This window comes from Mercenaria mercenaria, unplaced genomic scaffold (genome assembly GCF_021730395.1).
Source record: "Mercenaria mercenaria strain notata unplaced genomic scaffold, MADL_Memer_1 contig_1407, whole genome shotgun sequence".
NCBI classification, from domain to species: Eukaryota; Metazoa; Mollusca; class Bivalvia; order Venerida; family Veneridae; genus Mercenaria; species Mercenaria mercenaria.
In genome coordinates this window covers 2167-22101 of record NW_026459384.1, presented here as the reverse complement: position 1 = coordinate 22101, position 19935 = coordinate 2167, and the positions used below count along the sequence as shown (strand labels likewise).

The following is a 19935-nucleotide window of genomic DNA, read 5'->3' as shown; positions in this document are numbered from 1 at the left end:
CCGGTGCCGCAATTTAAACATCGGGTACAATTTGACATTCCAGCCATGTCTTTGCCATTAAGTAATGTTTTACGTATAAAATGGTGATGCATTTGCTATAGTTTGCTTCAAAATGGAAAGGACAGGAAGAACAAAACATTTATTTACTGCATTCAGATTGTCAGACATTCTTTAACGATCTTTTGACCGGTAGAAATGCAAAACGCTCACCTTGCCTCACTTGTTCTTTCACTTATCAAGCATATATTTTCCAAGATAAGTCTTTGTTTATATACAGTAGGCATTGTAACTGAAAATACAAATACAAAGTAGGAGCTATCTATATTAAATATATGTGTAGTTAACTGCATCAAAATACAAGGGCTGAACAAATTATCAAAATATCATTTCCTGAAAAAGAGTTATTTGAGCTGAAAAAAAATGATCCCGGATGAAATATTTGGAAAAAAATGGAGACAACTCCGCAAAGACTTTATGATAGGCTTAGGTGACTATTGACCTAGAAACTCATGCAAACTATGCACTTTTTACCTCTAATCATGAAAAAACATGCATACTTGCCACATGGATTTGTAACCTGAATACAAACTATGTAAATATCAAATAATTGATTGCCCTGGGGAAAGTAGGACAATTTTTGTGGTGAAATTTGTCAATAAACAGACGATTTTTTTACAAAGTCAAAACCCACAGAATTTCACAGGGTGAAATATGTTGAAAAGGCTACTGCTGGAAAGAGAACAATCTCAACTACCCACACATATGCGTCAAAGTATGGGAAAAATATCTAGAAATATGAGAAAATCGAAGAAATCAATTTCAAGACTGTTAGATGCATAACTGTGTAATCATACATGACATTTATCATAGATAGGTTACTTTTCCTTCGCACTGATATAACATGGGCAGGATTAGGATTAAGAAACGGTGTTCACTCAACAATTTCACTATATAAACGGATTGTTTCCCTTGTGTAAAGAAGGCTTAGGGTAATTCTCTATATACAGGTCAGTCTAGGAGGCCCAGTTAGTGATATCCTATTTCAAAAACGGACACATTTAAAGAAAAGTGAATTACCGACTGTAAATCTGCCGAATTTATGTGCGCAGATCGTTCACCGGTACTGCCACAATTCCTTTGAAGCGAAGCAACATGCTCTATACCTCTGTCATATATCAAGGAATTTCAATATTACTTTGCGAATGCATTTTCCATGACGAGACGACATGGCATTCTGAAATAAAATCCCTATTACAAAGGTCAATGTGTTGGGAAAAGAACATAAGTGAACAATGCTCTGCATATCTCTGTTAGTAATTTTGTGAACATTTAATACTCTGATATATTGGAACTAACCTCGTTCATCAGTAATCAGAAAGAGATGAAGATATAAATTACATAAATACTTACGCGTACACAATGATATACAATGTACCGTAATAAAGTGTAAAAGAAATTACAACCGTTTGACAATTTTCGAGCATAGATAAATTGCAAGGCACGCAACGTTGCGCGGGTTAAATTGGTATGAACCGTTTCTTCTGCTTGAATAGCAACGTATCTAATTTATTCTACTCAGATTGGTGTATAAAGATAGAGGATTGATTTCTTACCGTTTATCTTTTATTTAAAATATTATTTCATAGTATGCTTCAACTTCAGCTTAAGGCTACAATTTAATTATGTTAAAAACCAGATTTAAACAAGATCAGTTTGTCTAAAGACAACATTCTCTTTTTTTTCTAAAAGACTTTGCTTCCCTTGACTGCAATTTTGAAGATGGACTTTGTAACTGGCATCAGGAGACCTCAGACGATTTTGACTGGCTACGAAAATCCGGCAGTACTCCGTCTTCACTCACTGGGCCAAGTTCTGACCATACGACTGGATGTAAGTCATCAGTTTTTTTGCCATTACAATACGCATCTGTCCAGAGCATATAATCTTGACTTTAATCAACTGCCATTGTGGGAAACTCTTCTTCCAAAATTGCCCTCATAATTTACTAGATGACTTACATTAGCCGATGACTATGAATATTGCGATTTTAAGGTTAACTACATTTTCTATTATCGTAGCTTATCGTATGTCTTAAGGTTATTTGTGTTTTGGATGTGATGATTTGCATGTTAGAATTGTATCGTTTTACATGCAAATTCTTGTTTGTTTTAAGGATGATTTCTTGAAGGAAATTTGACACATATAAATGCCAAATATAACTTTTATTGAAACGTTTTAAACCAAACACCATAGTAAATCAAGCGATAACCACAAGGAGGCCCTGTATATTCTTACTATACATGTTCATTGAGATATTTAAAACTATTGGTTAAAAGGAGTATCATTTTTTTGAAAACTGCTGGTCTATTTTATTCTTCGGAAACAATCAAACGATTTTTTCAACATAAGAACAATCGTATCTGGCAAGTATTCTATTTTGTTTTTATAATTTGGTAACTGTGTTTTTTAATGTATTTGCAGTGTTAATAGTAGTGTAGTGTGCACATCTAAATCAGTCACTATATGTGACTGGAATATAAAATGCCTCGCTCATGTTGGTCTGAGGTTCAAATTAAAATACATCAGCTGTTGAACATATTCTATTCTATTATATAAAATGTCCTTAATAGAATATTCCACAATTTTTACATTGCAGCATATTTTCAGCAGCGTATTGAAATTGTTTGAAATGTGGCTGTCACATTTTCCGTCATGAATAGATAATAAACTATTAATATGTTGTTCAATCTTAATTATTTCGATAACTTTTTTCTCTTGGATTTGTCAAAGGTTTGAATCTTGATAAATATAGTAGAAAGTGTGGTTTTTTTTTTTAATTTATGCTTTTGGTTACCTCCCTTTATGGCTGTAACTGTTCTTGTACGGTATTAAAAGTAGCGATTTTTTTACCATGCAATTGTGTATATTATCTATTTGGACAGCTATTTCATTTGATTTTAATATAAAATATAAAGCCATGTGGAACTTTAAAACTACTTTAGCCAGAGGTCATAACTCTCTATGACATATCTATAGTATGTGTTTCATTTAAAGGGATATTTTAGGTAATTCTTTTATAATAGTATTTCCTTGAACGAAATTAACTGGACTTACTTCTGTTTAACCCATGACTAGAGGATGTTGACGGTAGCTTGCATATCCACTACCGTCCATGAACAGAACCTGCAAAATTTACGTTTATATCGTATTGGGCGACCTGTGGTTTTCCACTTTGTCTATTTACGGTCTATACAAGCGTGTCATTTCGTTGTTTATGTATTGAGTGTTCAATACAAAGCTATACACAAAACTATTTGTCTACGTAGTCTTAGAATAAATGTATTGAATAAAACTATTGTTGTTATGTTAGGTCAGCAGCAGGGGGTTTCTTTTAATTGTTGACCGATTATCAAAGAAAAATGGCAGTGTTTGTTTGTGATTCACTTCAGATATTACAAGCAAGTAGCCAATACAAGAACGGTTTGCGTTTTGAAATTGTTTTCTGCAAAGAGGGCACAGCAGCTTCTCAAAGTTTAAATGATTCGATATAAAACCGTATTGTCAATGCTAAAAATCAGTAACATTAACAACCGATATGGAAGCCAGTGTGTGATATATTTGGAAATCACAATCTTGTAAACATTTTGTTAACAAATATATTCAAAACAAAAATCTCATAGAAGAGAAACTGGCTTTTTTTCTCTCATAAGCTCGTGGCGATTGATTTGGTAATGAGGTGTGGAGAGTGACTTATATAAGTAGTAGAGCTTGTTTCACAATCGACTTAAAATAAATTAGTATGAACAAAAAACAGCAGAGGAATTGTGTGCAACAAATTTTTGAAACAGTATTGTAATAGCTTTATTCAATGTTTTATTAGATGGACAATATGCCTACATTGACTCGAGCCAAGGAACTAGAGATGGTGTAGCCTAGCTGGTGAGTCCATTACAGAACGCAGGGAAGTATTGTTTCTCATTTTGGTACTACATGTACGGAGAAGATGTGGATAGACTCGTGGTAGGACAGTTTTATAGAAATGGGTCGGCAGAAAAAGTCTTTACAAGAGAAGGAAATCAGGGTCGGAAATGGTTTCGAAAACAATTATTTGTACAAACTACGATATACTTTAAGGTACAGACACAAATAAAGTTGAAATGTCTCTTCTTTGTTAATTGATGTTGAGTAACAAATATGCATGTTTTTCACAATGACATACCTAGATTAGCCTGATACGCGGGTGTATTAGGCTGTAAATTATGTCGCTAATGGTCTTCCATAGAAAGCATGGTATATGACAGCACGAGAATTTCATGTATAAGATAATGGATGTTAATCTAGTTATATTTGATAAAATTATCCATTGTTGGATTACACACATTCATATACAAAGGTTCCATTTCAAAGCAAAAATTAAAACGTGAAGACCTATTTTCTTATTTGTGTCGTATCCATGGTAGTTTTGTTGTGACGTTTAGAACATTTTTCGATGGGTTAAAATATTTCAAGGGAGATAAAAATAGTATTCAAGACAGTAACCATCCAGGACGGTCTGTTGCTACAACAACAAAGGAAAACATTGCTGGCGTTAAGGATATGGTAGAAGAAGATGGTCAATGTACCATTTCAAAAATAACTCACACAGTATGCATTTCAGAAGTGACGGTCTCTCATATTCTGACCGACCGTCCAAAGTGAGAGGTTTGTGCTAGACTGGTCCCCGTTGATACCAGACCAAAGTCTAAGTGTTAAGACTGAACCCAAACCTCCTGAAACACATAAGAACTGTAATTCCCAAAACAATTTCTGAGTTTCTCACTGGGGATAAAACTTGGGTTTGTTATATTCAGCCCGAGAGACGCATAAAAATAATGGCTCAGTGAAAGTCAGGCAAGTACAAATGTAGCGCTTTGCAAAGAAGGTAAAAACATCAAATGCCATATTTACAAAATAAAATTCTGGAAATTTTTAAAAACTGAATGTTTGAAAGGCAAATAGCTTATTCATGGCAATGTACGCATTGCTCGCGGGTAAATGGTATGCCACTAGAAGTGTCCTTTGTTTTGCATTTGTCAGTGTCATATCAGTGTACCAACAGGAGATTACTTTGCAGCATTTAGGTCATAGATGTCAAGATTCCGAAAATAACTTTCTGAGCAGGGAGAATACATTGTCTTGACCTTATTCATAGTTTATGTATACGAAGACCGGTGACAGAAGTTATACAATATAACAAATGTTACATCAAATACGAAGCGGACAAAAGTTCGAACAAGTTGAAAATTTGGTACCGCTTTAATTTGGAACGGTCTTAAGGAAACTGGGGTGACTAACAGCGTTTAGGGCATGCCAGCCTCGCACTTACCCGATTTTCAACAAATTTGACAAAAGGATGTGTTAGTTGATAAAGTAACTCTCCGCTGAGAAAGGCTGTAATTACCACATTATATAAAGTACAACATGTAGGTAGGGTCAGTCTAAGGTATAGTTACACCAATGTACTCAACAATTTGTCTGAAGTCAAAGCACCAAAAGTTTAACTGTGAGGGCACGACTAAGCAAGTCTGTAGTATCAGTTTGCTCTCCCACCGTGCGCATTGTAAGTTTCAAGAATATCAAGGTTTATTACAAGCATGTGATAAGAATAAGAACGAACATAAAATTGAAAAACAGTAGCAAGACATGTGAAAATGAGACCAAATGAAACAGCACATGCATTATTTAAGGAATGTACAAGACTAAAAACGGAATGAATAAACCCACACAAGTAGCCGTACAGAATGCACAGGTTGAAAATGTACCAGAAAAAATGTTAAGTGTACAATTTTGTCAGTGGAGAGTGGAAACAAGCTAAAATATTCTTACAAAATAAAGCAAGTTTAACAAGTCTAGATTTACTACAATCATTCATGAGCTTACTTAATTTTAGAGAATTTGGATGTCTTGTATAATAATTTGGAATGCATTTTTTCTCTCAAATTTTCAAAACATGGACACTCTAACAAATAATGAAATTCATCGCCTAAGCAGTTATAGTTACAGAGTTGACAAGTACGTTTATCCCTTTCAATACCAAAAAACCTAACTTTTTCAATAGGGAATTTATGATTCATAATTCTAAATTTACATAATGCATGTACTAATTTTTATGCCCCCGAAGGGAGGCATATAGTTTTTGAACCGTCTGTCCGTCTGTCGGTCTGTCGGTCTGTCAGTCTGTCCGCTATTTTCGTGTCCGGTATATATCTTTGTCATCGATGGATGGATTTTCAAATAACTTGGCATGAATGTGTACCACAGTAAGACGACGTGTCGCGCACAAGACCCAGGTCCGTAGCTCAAAGGTCAAGGTCACACTTAGACGTTAAAGGATAGTGCATTGATGGGCGTGTCCGGTCCATATCTTTGTCATCGATGGATGGATTTTCAAATAACTTGGCATGAATGTGTACCACAGTAAGACGACGTGTCGCGTGCAAGACCCAGGTCCGTAGCTCAAAGGTCAAGGTCACACTTAGACGTTAAAAGAAAGTGCATTGATGGGCGTGTCCGGTCCATATCTTTGTCATCCATGGATGGATTTTCAAATAACTTGGCATGAATGTGTACCACAGTAAAACGACGTGTCGCACGCAAGACCCAGGTCCGTAGCTCAAAGGTCAAGGTCACACTTAGACGTTAAAGGTCATTTTTCATGATAGTGCATTGATGGGCGTGTCCGGTCCATATCTTTGTCATTCATGCATGGATTTTAAAATAACTAGGCAGGAATGTGTGACACAGTAAGACGACGTGTCGTGCGCAAGACCCAGCTCCGTAGGTCAAAGGTCCTAAACTCTAACATCGGCCATAACTATTCATTCAAAATGCCATCGGGGGCATGTGTCATCCTATGGAGACAGCTCTTGTTTAGGTAAAATATCTAAGTACTTTTCATAACCAAACTCCGTTTTATACATTCTATAAACTAATGATAAATACTTAGGAGACTGTTCTACTTGACTGTGCCAGTTTTGAAGAAACTGATCGGTAAGTCTGGTTTTAACCATTGATTTAAAACTATTTGTACTAGTGACTGACGGACTATAAAACACGTCCGATAAACCAAGTTTATCTAAAGTTTTGTGAACATAAGTAACCCATGGGGTTTGTAATACACTGCCATTATAAAGACCCAGAACAGTTCTATACAGAACTTTACACATTTTATCATCCTTAGCATTCAACAGTTTGTCCCAATAGGACAATACCCTATGTTTAGCCAATAATGATACAGGTTTGGCACCAAGCTCAACATAAATAATACAGTCTGGAGTTGACTTTTTAACATTTAAAATTAACTTATAAAAGTTCAACTGAAACTGATTCAGTGCTTTGGTAGGATTTAGAAAAATGACATTAAAGTCACTGACCTCCGGATTTGGCTAAAAATAATCTTTCTTTCAAATTGAAGTTTAATCATATAATGAACATTAGAATATGAATTTTTGTTTTTAAGATATTTTAAAAATTCCAAATCAAGAAAAAAAGATGACTGCGTCGGGAATCAAACCTCAGACCGCCGCGGCAATAAAAACATTTTCCCATCGACGCAACCAAAAGCGTTTTAGCTGAAGTAATGAATAATTACTTCAAAATATAGATATTTATAATCGAGACAGGTTACCTGGAGTAAAAGCGTAACAAACGCTTTTCGAGTTTCATCGTAAAAAGTAGTAAAACGGCAAATTCTCATGTGTTTCCGTAACATAAAGTTTGTCAGTAATTAAGTTTTATATATAGTTAAATATAGCATTTATTTCAAGATTTCTAAAACATTATTTTTTGTTGTCGAACGATCTGGAGGCCAGTCTCTTTAAGGAGTCTTATATTTTATTAGTCATCGCACCATCAAATAGGACGGCTAACTGTAGAGGTGTCATCACCAAAATCTGTATCCAGGAATACACATGTTGTCAGTTACCTAATATAACGTAACAATAACATCAAACAAAATTTCTATCATATAAATTTGCTTTTTACAATTTAAAAGATATTTGCACAATTCCAAGTGCTGTGTTAGGGATAATGTAGGAATAAACAATGCATTTGCAATATATTTCAGACTGTGAGAATCCAATACCAAATAATGCCCTTGCCAATTCAACAAACTTCAGATACGGTTCAGTAATAGAGATTACATGTAACACGGGCTATACTCTCATAGGAATATCACCTATTGTTTGTCAGCCTGGCGGCACTTGGAGTGCATCGCCGCCAGCATGTAAACCATTTGGTAGGTTTAGCACATTTATTATTACAACAACCCTAATATGCCCATATTTTTTAAATTTCTTACTAAAAGCAACAAAATTGTTATTTCTTCATTTAGCAGACTTTAATTGATTGATTGACTAGTATCGAGAAATATGCACGAGTTCTGCAGCGGAAACATTTTACGACTTTATTCATCTAAAGAACGATTGCATCTTTCTCAATGCAGAGTTAATAATCTAACATTACATAACGGGTCTACATATAACTGTTATATAGCCTGAAAAAAATGACAATACTGACGGATATACAAAATATACAACGACACACATTGGAACCTAATATGAAATTCATACGTCAAAATGGAAAAACAGTGACGTTTTCGTTTCCGTTGAACCTGAACGGATAATGAAAAAAAAAATGATATTGACTATGTTGCTTTTTGAGGTTATAAAACTCAAAGATCAAACATTGTTATAACTTATTAAAAATGATGAAGCTTGCTGCTTCAATATATATCATATTTGTGTAGAAGTGGCAAATTAGGTTATTTAATTTAATGACTAATATGTGTTTGTTGTTTGCATGCTATGAAAACCACACCAGTCCACAGTTTGCGAGGAAGTCGTATGTTGATGAGGTAATCAAATAAATGTGATCTCTTCTGTTTTATGTATTTAAATCCATTTACCTTTTATATATTCTTGACGTCATTATTTAGTCTCCTTATATTAATTGATAAAAGGCTAATAAGCAAAACAATCATGATTAGACGAATTTGCTTGTCATCTGGATTTTAATTGTAGATTGTGGAAATCGGACAATACCAAACGGAAAATTCAGTGCTGCAGAAGGAACAACATTTGGACAAACCGCCACCCATATGTGCAATATCGGTTATACTTTGGTTGGAGACATGACTGTAATTTGCACAGCCACCGGATGGAACAGTACTAATGCTACATGCGAAATTATTGGTTTGTACATTTCGAACGTTTTGTTTGATGTCAAAAACCAGTGCATGTATACAGCTTACACTGCTGCACCATATGCTTTCGAACTTCATACATGTCTTTGGTATTAAAAGTTAATCTCATACGACTAGTTACATAGCTGTAAATTTATAATAATTGTCCTTTTTAAGCAAGGTTTTTCAAGTAAGCAGGTTTCTCAGAAACTACTTGCTTGAATTATTACTTAAAAACGTCTTATTAACATCAAATATCTCATCTTAAATAGCTTTCCAGAAAGCACTGAATAAAATGTTTAGTATTTGTCGCTTTGAATTAAAGAACGTTCGTTGAATTATTTTATATAGATTTATTTGAAAAAAAGTGCATACGTATCATTTAAAAAAAAAACGATGCGTATGCAAGATGTTCACATCAGTAAATGGTCTTCTTTCACCATTTAAACTGGAAATAGCAGTATGCTTATGAGTTTATAATTGTGTTGTTGGTACTTAAAACCTTACTTTTCTTTCCTGTTTCAACAATTAATGTTACTAAACACTACAGAAATCTTTTCAGCTTATTGTTTTTGTTTTAATAAGGATTGATTTGATTTAACTCTTGCTATATCTAAATAGATTTAAAACTGAATTGGTTCCAGCTTACTGGGAAAGTAGGTAAATATGTTACTTATTGACAATGCAATACTAATGAAACTTCATATTACCTTGGGGTGGGGTGCACGCAGGGGTAAGGCCACTACAAAACACAATGAAGAAAATGAAAGAGTAGATAAGCACACTGTTACTCGGCTGTGTTGATCTAAACACGGACTAGAAACAAAGAACTGTGTTTCGGCGGCTGACACATGCTTCGGCGCGATTTTGAACAAAGAGCTTATGTTTCAGTGGCTGGATTTGATCACGTGATGCATTTATTATAATGAGCATCGAAATTGTGTGTATTCGTCACGTGATGCATTTCTCAAACCAATGCTCCGGAAGTGGATTTTTTCCAACGTTAAACGAAAGTAGAATTGTGTATTCATTAAAGCACTTATTGTCACATGATACATTAAGGAAAACGAGGCTCCGAAGGTTACACAAAGGTAAACGGAAGTACATGTGTGTATTCGTTACGCGCTAGCTTTTAAATGAGATTATGAAATGAAAGTAGATTCATCACGTCTATACATACATTTCTTATAAACCACGTTTATTACATAAACTTCAATTTATACTTAATGTCTATATCAGTAAATAAAACAAAGTTGTTACTTGGTTTAAATATTCTTTTATTTTGGCATAACTGGCCTTAACAAACACCAGACTGAAAAGTATGACTAGACAAGAAATTAATAATAATGACATACAGTTTTTTGTATTTCAAAGTATATACATAGATAAACTTAAATCAGATAAAGACTGGTGTAGAATGTGAGCCAGTATGCCTCCTTCTTTCTTGGGAGTAGAGGCTTTAGATTAAAACCTAACACCCAAAAGAACATAAGGATTTTTGGTGCATAGCTTCTTCTATAAATCTTATGTTTAGCCCCAAGAAAGAAGGTGGGAATCCTTGTTGAGCAATACATAAAAGATATGTATTCTATGAACAAAAGCTAAAGTACTACATTAATGATAGAAAATGATAAAACCAATACAATCTACATGGTAGGTTTTACATCAAGACTTTTTTGAAAAACAAAACAAAACTGTCACACCATTACAACCTGCTTGAGGTTTGGGTCGTGACGCGGTTTAAATTGTCATATATTTGTGAACCATGGCTAACCACGTCATAACCGAGGCTTACCACGTAGGTCGCAACGGTGTGACAAATTTCAGTCATGCCTATAACTTTAGGTCACAGCGATGTGACGGCCGGCAACCACGTCACAACTCAGGCCTACCACGTAGGTCGCAACGGCGTGACAGTATTTCCGTCATGTCACAACCAGACCTATGTGGTAAGCCTCGGTTATGACGTGGTTGCGAACTGTCATACCGTTGCAACCTGCATGTTAGGCCTGGGTTATGACGTGGTTGCGGACGGTCACACCGTTGTGGACTGTCACACCATTGTGACCTATGGTTATAGGTCTTGGTAGCGACATGACTGAAAATTGTCACACCGTTGCGACCTAATTGTAGGTCTGGGTTATAACGAGGTTGCGGACTGTCATACCGTTGCGACATACGTGATAGGCCTGGGTTATGACGTGGTTGCGGACTGCCATACCGTTGCGACCTACGTTGTAGGCCTGGGTTATGACGTGGTTGCGGACTGTCACACCGTTGTGACCATATGGTTATAGGTCTGAGCAGTGACATGACTGAAAACTTTCACACCGTTGCGACCTATGGTAATAGGTCTGGATATTGTCATGACTGACAACTGTCACACCGTTGCGGCCTACGATGTAGGCCTGGGTTATGACATGGTTGCTGACTGTCACACCGTTGTGACCTATGGTTATAGGTCTGGGTAGTGACATGACTGAAAACTGTCGCACCGTTGCGACCTACATTGTAGGTCTGGGTTATAACGAGGTTGCGGACTGTCATACCGTTGCGACATACGTGATAGGCCTGGGTTATGACGTGGTTGCGGACTGCCATACCGTTGCGACCTACGTTGTAGGCCTGGGTTATGACATGGTTGCTAACCGTCACACCGTTGTGACCTATAGTTATAGGTCTGGGTAGTGACATGACTGAAAAACTGTCACACCGTTGCGACCTATGGTTATAGGTCTGGGTAGTGACATGACTGAAAACTGTCACACCGTTGCGACCTATGGCTAAAGGTCTAGGTAGTGACGTGGTTGCTGGCTGTCACACCGTTGCGACCTATGGTTATAGGTCTGGGTAGTGACATGACTAAAAAGTGTCACACCGTTGCGACCTATGTTTATTGGTCTGGTAGTTACATGACTGAACTGTCACACCGTTGCGACCTACATTGTAGGCCTTGGTTATGCCATGGTTGCTGACTGTCACACCGTTGTGACCTATGGTTATAGGTCTGCGTAGTGACATGACTGAAAACTGTCACACCGTTGCGGCCTATGGTTAAAGGTCTTGGTAGTGACATAACTGAAAACTGTCACACAGTTGCGACCTACGTTGTATGCCTGGGTTATGACGTGGTTGCTGACTGTCACACCGTTGTGACCTATAATTATAGGTCTGGGTTGTGACATGACTGAAAAACTATCACACCGTTGCGACCTATAGTTATAGGTCTGGGTAGTAACATGACTGAAAACTGTCACACCGTTGCGGCCTACGTTGTAGACCTGGGTTATGACGTGGTTGCTGGCTGTCACACCTTTGCGACCTATGGTTATAGGTCTGGACAGCGACATGACTGAAATGTCAAACCATGGACTCTCCACACATATATATGCAAACAAGATTATAAGAAAGTGTATGTGTGTGGCATTAATATTTGCATAAGGTTTAAGCTAAGTAAGTAAACAAAATAATCCCTACCTGTATTTGTTTGTGCCTGTTGTAATGTCTGATAGTACGAGCCTGCTACTTAAAATACCGGTGCTTGAAATATAACCTGCTTAGATTGTTTCAAGAATGAAAACAAAGTAATCATCTGAAAATATTCGTATTTGTTAGGGTAATGTACCTCGCATATTGTCATTCAATTTGTTAGAACTTTGATATTAGGCAAGTTTACTCCTGAACTGATTTCTCTTTACTCCGATAAACAGTGTATACACAAGTACTTTCTAGTGTGCTTCGTTAGAACGCATGAAGGCAGTTTCGTTTTTGTCTCTTATAAAAACTTGGGGTATTATAGGAAACTACAGTTTTACTACTGCTTATAATTCCACAATACTTGAGCAATGCTTGGACATGGCTCTGGGTGCATGCTTGCATCTGGTGCCGCTGCTCGAAATTTGTCCATCTGAAATCGGGAAAGAGAGTCCGCGATTACATTTATTTTTCCTCGTATGTGTTTTGATTTGAAAGTAAAATTGTTGACGGCAGCAAGCCACGTTAATTTCCTCATCAGTTTCATAATGTCTAAGCATTTTGATCGCCCTTTGTTAAGAATATTTACTGTAGCTTCATTGTCGCAATAAAACATAACTTTCTTACATTGCCAAAGTTTACTCCACACCACTGCCGCAGTTACGATAGGATACAATTCGCGGAATGCCATAGAAGCTGTTTCTGGAATTTGTTCGGGCCATTTGTTACAGAACCATTTCTTTTTATAATAACTCGAAAAACCTTTAGTTGAACTAGCGTCAGTAAAAAGCTCCATATCTTCTGAAGAAGTGTAAACGTCAACGTAAAACATAGAAATATCGTTCCAATTTTTAAGAAATTTCAACCACATTGATAGGTCTTCTTTACAGTCTTTACTAAGATGTACATAATGATGAAGTTCCTTTGCGGTAGTTGAAACGTTAATAAGATATGACACGAAACTCCTTCCTGGCAGTATCACTCTTGATGCAAATTGAAAATGACATAAAAGTTGCAACACTTCTTGTTTAGTGACTGCTTTTTTCTGCAAAAAGGTCGTGATAAACTCAATAACTCTCTGAATTTTATCATCAGGAAGCCTTGCTTTAATTTCTCAGAGTCCAAAATAACTCCTAAATACTCGAGCTGTGTAGTTGGACCTACTGTCTTCGAAGGAGAAATCGGAATTTTAAGTTTATTAAATATGAGAGTAATCAGTGCCATGGTTCGATCGCCATCAGAGGTTGGTGCCTTGACGGTCAGAAAATCATCTAGCAAGTGAAAAATCGACTCTATGCCGTAATTATTTTTAGCAATCCAGCATATCGCTCTCGACAGATTGTCAAATATTTTTGGGGATGAACGGCTTCCAAACACTAAACGGGTGTAAACATAATATTGACCTTTCCACTTAACCATGAAATACGGCATCAATTCTGGTTTAATTGGCAAGAGCTTAAATGCGTTGCATATATCCGTTTTACATAATATCGTACATCTGCCGTAGCCTTTTATTGACTTTATTGCGTCATCAATCTTGACGTAGCTTAAGCCGCACATTTCTTTGTCGATCAGACTGTTTATACTAGGGCATTGCGAGTTATGTGGTGCTGACAAATCTACAATTAGTCGTTTTTTACCTGAATATTTACGTTTCGCAATTCCAAGTGGAGAAATTCTGTACTTTTCAATTGGCGGTGATTGATAGGGACCTTTTATAAATTCATTATTCAGTTCGGTTTCTAAGAGAAGGTCGACTTCTCAGGTTGTTTTAAAGCAGAAAGGAGATTATTGCAAATCTTATTGTCTTCAGGTAAAGAGTTTAGCATAGTGTCCAAACCATGTTCTAATCCGTGGCATAAATACTGTACAAAATTCCTGTCTTCGTGGTTCCTTAATTTATGTCTTAAAACAGTGATATCTATAGGGGTTGTAGCCTTGAATAGTCATTCTTTTTGTCCGTTACTTTTCTTTCTGTGGCTGATTTCGAACTTCTTGCATGAAGACTTTTCATTGCCTGATTGTTTGCATGTGGAGCAAACGTGAAGCCTTTGGCAGTTTTTTAAAAAAGCATCCTTTATCGTTGTTATAATTGTTGCAGATTTCTGAACCGTTGGAGAATGAAATCTTTCTTCCTTGCCTGTCCGTATCTCGGTTCTTGAAAGTAGCGTAGGGGTGGTGTCTTTGTGGAGGTGCAACAATATTGGAAGCTTGGAGGCTAAGCTGATTATGGGTTAGATTATTCGGGCAGAATTCTGATGCGTGTAGAGTAGAGCAGCAAAAGTTGCATTGTTTTGCACGTAATCCTCCGAGGATGAGCTGGAAATTCTCCACGTCCCTTATTTGAGACTGACAAATGTCTTCCAATGTTGGCATTCCATCTCCAGTGCTATTCACTAAGACATTGGGAGGCAGTCTTGAAGAACCGGCCGGTCCGAAAGGTTTAACAGTCTGCGTAAATGCAGACATCGTATTTGCCAGAGTGTACATACACAAAGAAAATTCTGTTGGTTGCGGGGGGGGGGGGGGGGGGGGGATTGGCATTTTTGGGCTGAGACGAAGTGATGTTTCCATTTAGAGGCGACCTGCTTCTAGACAATGACACGCGCTCGTCCGGGTGATTAACGCTTTCGTTTTCTTTGTATAAGGCTTTAAGAGCTGTCTTATTCAATGACGACGGCACACGAATTCCACGCTTGCACAAAGCCTCCCTAAATTCCTTTACTCCACAATTATCTACACAGTTCATGTCATATTGTTCACGATTTCTTCTACTTTTCGCCCTTTTAGGCGGCTTTCCATAAGCTTTGATTAAAAGAATTCTAATATCCGATTTAATTGTAAAAACACAACAGACAAGTAATATCCAAAACTGTCACAAAATTTACTCGATTAAATTTCAGAATGTTTTAGAGTAAACAAATCCTTCAAATCGGAAATAGATATAAAATTAGTTAAATTTATAATAAGCACTCTGTTACTCGGCTGTGTTGATCTAAACACGGACTAGAAACAAAGAACTGTGTTTCGGCGGCTGACACATGCTTCGGCGCGATTTTGAACAAAGAGCTTATGTTTCAGTGGCTGGATTTGATCACGTGATGCATTTATTATAATGAGCATCGAAATTTTGTGTATTCGTCACGTGATGCATTTCTAAAAACGAGGCTCCGGAAGTTGATGTTTTCCAACGTTAAACGAAAGTAGAATTGTGTATTCATTAAAGCACTTATTGTCACATGATACATTAATGAAAACGAGGCTCCGAAGGTTACACTAAGGTAAACGGAAGTACATGTGTGTATTCGTTACGCGCTAGCTTTTAAATGAGATTATGAAATGAAAGTAGATTTATTACGTCTATACATATATTTCTTATAAACCACGTTTATTACATAAACTTCCATTATAAGTTGGAGGTTCGGGAGATGCCAAACTTCATATGATGAACATCATTCTTAAAAAGCGTCATTACTATAGGTCAAGTTAGTCTTTTACACATATGTTTGACTAAATCAAGCGCCATTATTCTGGTTCTGCTCGGAAAATTCCTATATAAAACCAAAAATACAGAACTCACCCTGAATAATATCAGATACGGTTTCATAACACTATGTCAAATAAATTTTGAGATACGTGCAACACAAACTTTTATATACTGTATGCTTATTCTTAAAATGAAATCAAAGACCTTAATCCTGGTCTAAGACTTACAGGCTGATATCCAAAACATAGTCCCAGATGCACAACTTCACATGCTGAATGTTTGCCTGCTCAGCTCAATAGGGAGAGCGCAGATCCACGAATCGCAGGTTCGTGAGTTTGATCCCTGGGCAAGGCGTATGATCTCCGTGACGATTGTGAAAATACATTATACATTATGTCTAAAATCATTCGTCCTCCACCTCTGAATCATGCGGAGATTACTTTTACAGAATTCGTGAATACTGGTAAGGTAAACTGCTAGCTGTTACATAACTGAAATACTGCTGAAAAAATGTACTAAATCCAAAAGAAACGAACAAAATATCTAACGCTAAATATCAATCTATATACTCTATATAAAACGTTTTATAAGATATGTACGGTACAAATTCGGATGGATGGGCGGACAAAGGCAAATCTAAATACTCCACTGCAAGAAAAACATGAGGAACACAAATGAGTATATATATATATATATATATATATATATAAAAATGTCACTACTGATTTGTGAGACATGAAAACAGAGATTAGAGTATATATATGCAAATGTTGAACCAGTACGAATGTGTAGTACAATTCGGGCTCGTATATAAAGCAGCATCGAAACTAATCTTATTGGGTTAGTGGACTTGCTGTGGCATGTGCGTGTTCACTTGTACTGCTAGGCGCTTTGCCGTAATTGGTCTGGTATATTGTGGTGGTGATTGAGCTCGTATAAATTCTCTCTACTATATATATATATACCAGTATCTTCTCACCACAAGCTGTCATCCTAAACACTGTTGCCAAAACATTCCCTATAGTCAGGCACTGCGAATCCGCCGTATATGCTCAGACACAGAAACGTATCAAGAAAGAACAGAGGAGCTATCAAAACACCTCCTAAAAAGAGGCTATTCCTCAGACTGCGTTCTCGCTGCTACCGAAAAAGCACTTGCATTCTCAAGGGAAGAACTGCTACAACACAAACACAAAACAACTGAATCAAGCAAACGCACACCTTTTGTGGTCACGTACCATCCAAATCTGCCAAACATATGTGCAACTGTAGACAGACACTGGCCTACAATTGAGTCATCACAGCGGCTCAGTCGTATGTTCCCTGAGAAACCGCACATCGCGAGACATTCTAGTTCGGGCCAAAGTCAAGTCGGCTACAGACACAACCAGTTCAGGCCAGTCAGGTCCTTGTGGTGCCCCAAGATGCCAAACATGCACTACCATGCCAAGCACCAGTACATTCCTTTCCTCCAATGGAAGCAAATCTGCAGTTAAAGGAGTGGCTAATTGCAAAACAGAAAATGCCATATACCTTATGACATGCAGGAAGTGCTACAAAAAATATGTCGGGGAAACAAAACAGACGCTAGCAAAGCGAATGAATCTCCACAGATCTGACTGGAAAACACGCAAATTCAATCGGTCGCCGGTAGCTGAACATTTTAACATGGAGGGTCACACCTTTGCGGATATCCTACTATGTTGCATTGAATTCAATGACAGATGGACGGATAGGCAAAGAAAGGAAAGAGAAACCTACTGGATCCGCCGTCTCAACACATTACAACCTATAGGCATCAATAAGGGAGACTAGATTAGCCTGCTGAAGCGTTGTTTTCCCCACTAAGATTAAAAACACAGATACTAGTAGTTCATTTTAGCAGATATTAAATCACTTCAGGCAATCGGACATAGTTTTTAATTAACATCGACCACAACATAGATTTTCTTTTTCCGCTACCTTCTCTGTTGAAAACGGCGTTAAACACAAAACCAATGAACGAAATCCTCAGGAAAAATACAGGGAACCAATCAAAAACGCTCTATTTTCATAAAACCGATATTTTTATTTATCACTCATTCTGTTGATCGATATGTTCATTGAGCATTTATATATCCAACTATACAGGCGGTATTTACGCCGTTGCTGTGTTGTTTTGATGTATGCTACCCTTGAAAAAGGCTTTTTTAAAAAGCCGAAAGCGCTCGGGTTTATAATTAAACTTTTGACACTGTTTGAACATATATTTTTTCTCATACTCTATAATTTTATCTTTATGTTCTTGTATCCTTCCGGGATCCAGTGTGTTTGAAAGGCATTTCGTTGATGTTTTTTCTTTAATATCTCACTTATATATATATATATATATATATATATATATATATATATATATATATATATATATATATATATATATATATATATATATATATATATATTGATTGATTTTGAATATTTACTTAACTACTTTGTATTTCAGTTTAATGTAACTATTAACACATGTGTAATGAAACCCTGTCTTCAATTGTTTCTACATATTTCAGACTGTGGTGATCCTACACCAAAGAATGCCATCACAAATTCAACAAACTACGAATATGGTTCAGTGATAGAGATAACATGTAATACGGGGTACAGTCTTACAGGAGAGTCACAGATGGTTTGCCAGGATGGCGGAATTTGGAGTGCAAGTCGACCATCATGTAAACCATATGGTATGTAAATAAAAACGCATCTATTTTGAAGTTTGAAATAGCTTACATCATGCATGTATAGATTCCTCTAAATTTCGAACAATAATCATTTTATTTCTTCTTCGGAAGATATTATCCTCTCGAGGATGTATCTAATGCGATATTGCAATGTTTGTTTATAAGTTATATCTTTTTAAGTTTATCGTTTTGATACTTTCCTTAACTTTTAAATACCTCAACATATAAATGCACGTTATTCTCTAACAAAACATTTAAGAAATAATACTTTTAATATATTTAACATATTATAAGAAAGAGGTCAAACATCTGCGGAATAGTATCGCGAATGCATGATCTTGATATGATATATTATTAATTTCCAATGTCTTTTTCGTCATCAAGTGCTTGAAACACGAAAGAACTATTTCATAGTGCATGTATTAGTCGGTCAGCCAAAGCAAAAAAAATGAAAGTCGTAACCCAGAAATTAGGCAAAGTTTGAACTGTAGCACAATGTAATATAATCTGTTAGGAAACTATTAAGGGTGGATGTCAATCTTGGCGACATGTCATTAAGTATCTAATTACAAATCGTATCCTTTATTGCATGAAAAATGATTCATATGATTAAAATTCTACTTTGAATATTTTAAAATGATACTTTATGTATTACATACCGAAATTAATGTAAATCGTAGGGGTTGATATATCCCTACTACCATATTACTGCATACACATTTACGGAAGATCTCAAGAACCTCTGATCATTTATAAAAAACATTTTCCTCATGTTTGATAGAACAAATAATAACAAAAAGTAATAATTAATAAAACGTTAAACGTATTTGCATTCAAAATTCAATCAGCTTAAAGTGGGTCCAAGGCCTCCGGGGCCAAGTGGTAAAGGTCGCTGACTTCGAATCACTTGCACTTCACAGACGTGGGTTCAAGCCTCTCTCAGGGCGTTGAATTCTTCATGTTAGGAAGCCGTCCAGCTGGCTTACGGAAGGTCGGTGGTTCTACCCAGGTACCCTCCCGTGATGTAATTATGTCCGGAG

General features: G+C 36.5%; 1 protein-coding gene across 1 annotated transcript; it reads left to right on the top strand.

The window, feature by feature from the left end:
- Positions 1 to 1749: 1749 nt before the first annotated feature.
- Positions 1750 to 19288, top strand: LOC128551636 (CUB and sushi domain-containing protein 1-like; the record flags this gene model as incomplete). Its single annotated transcript, XM_053532533.1, has 4 exons — positions 1750 to 1890; positions 8105 to 8275; positions 9060 to 9230; positions 18728 to 19288. Coding segments are annotated over 4 exons (662 nt in total), but the record flags the coding sequence as incomplete, so codon positions are not given.
- Between the last annotated feature and the right edge of the window lie 647 nt (positions 19289 to 19935).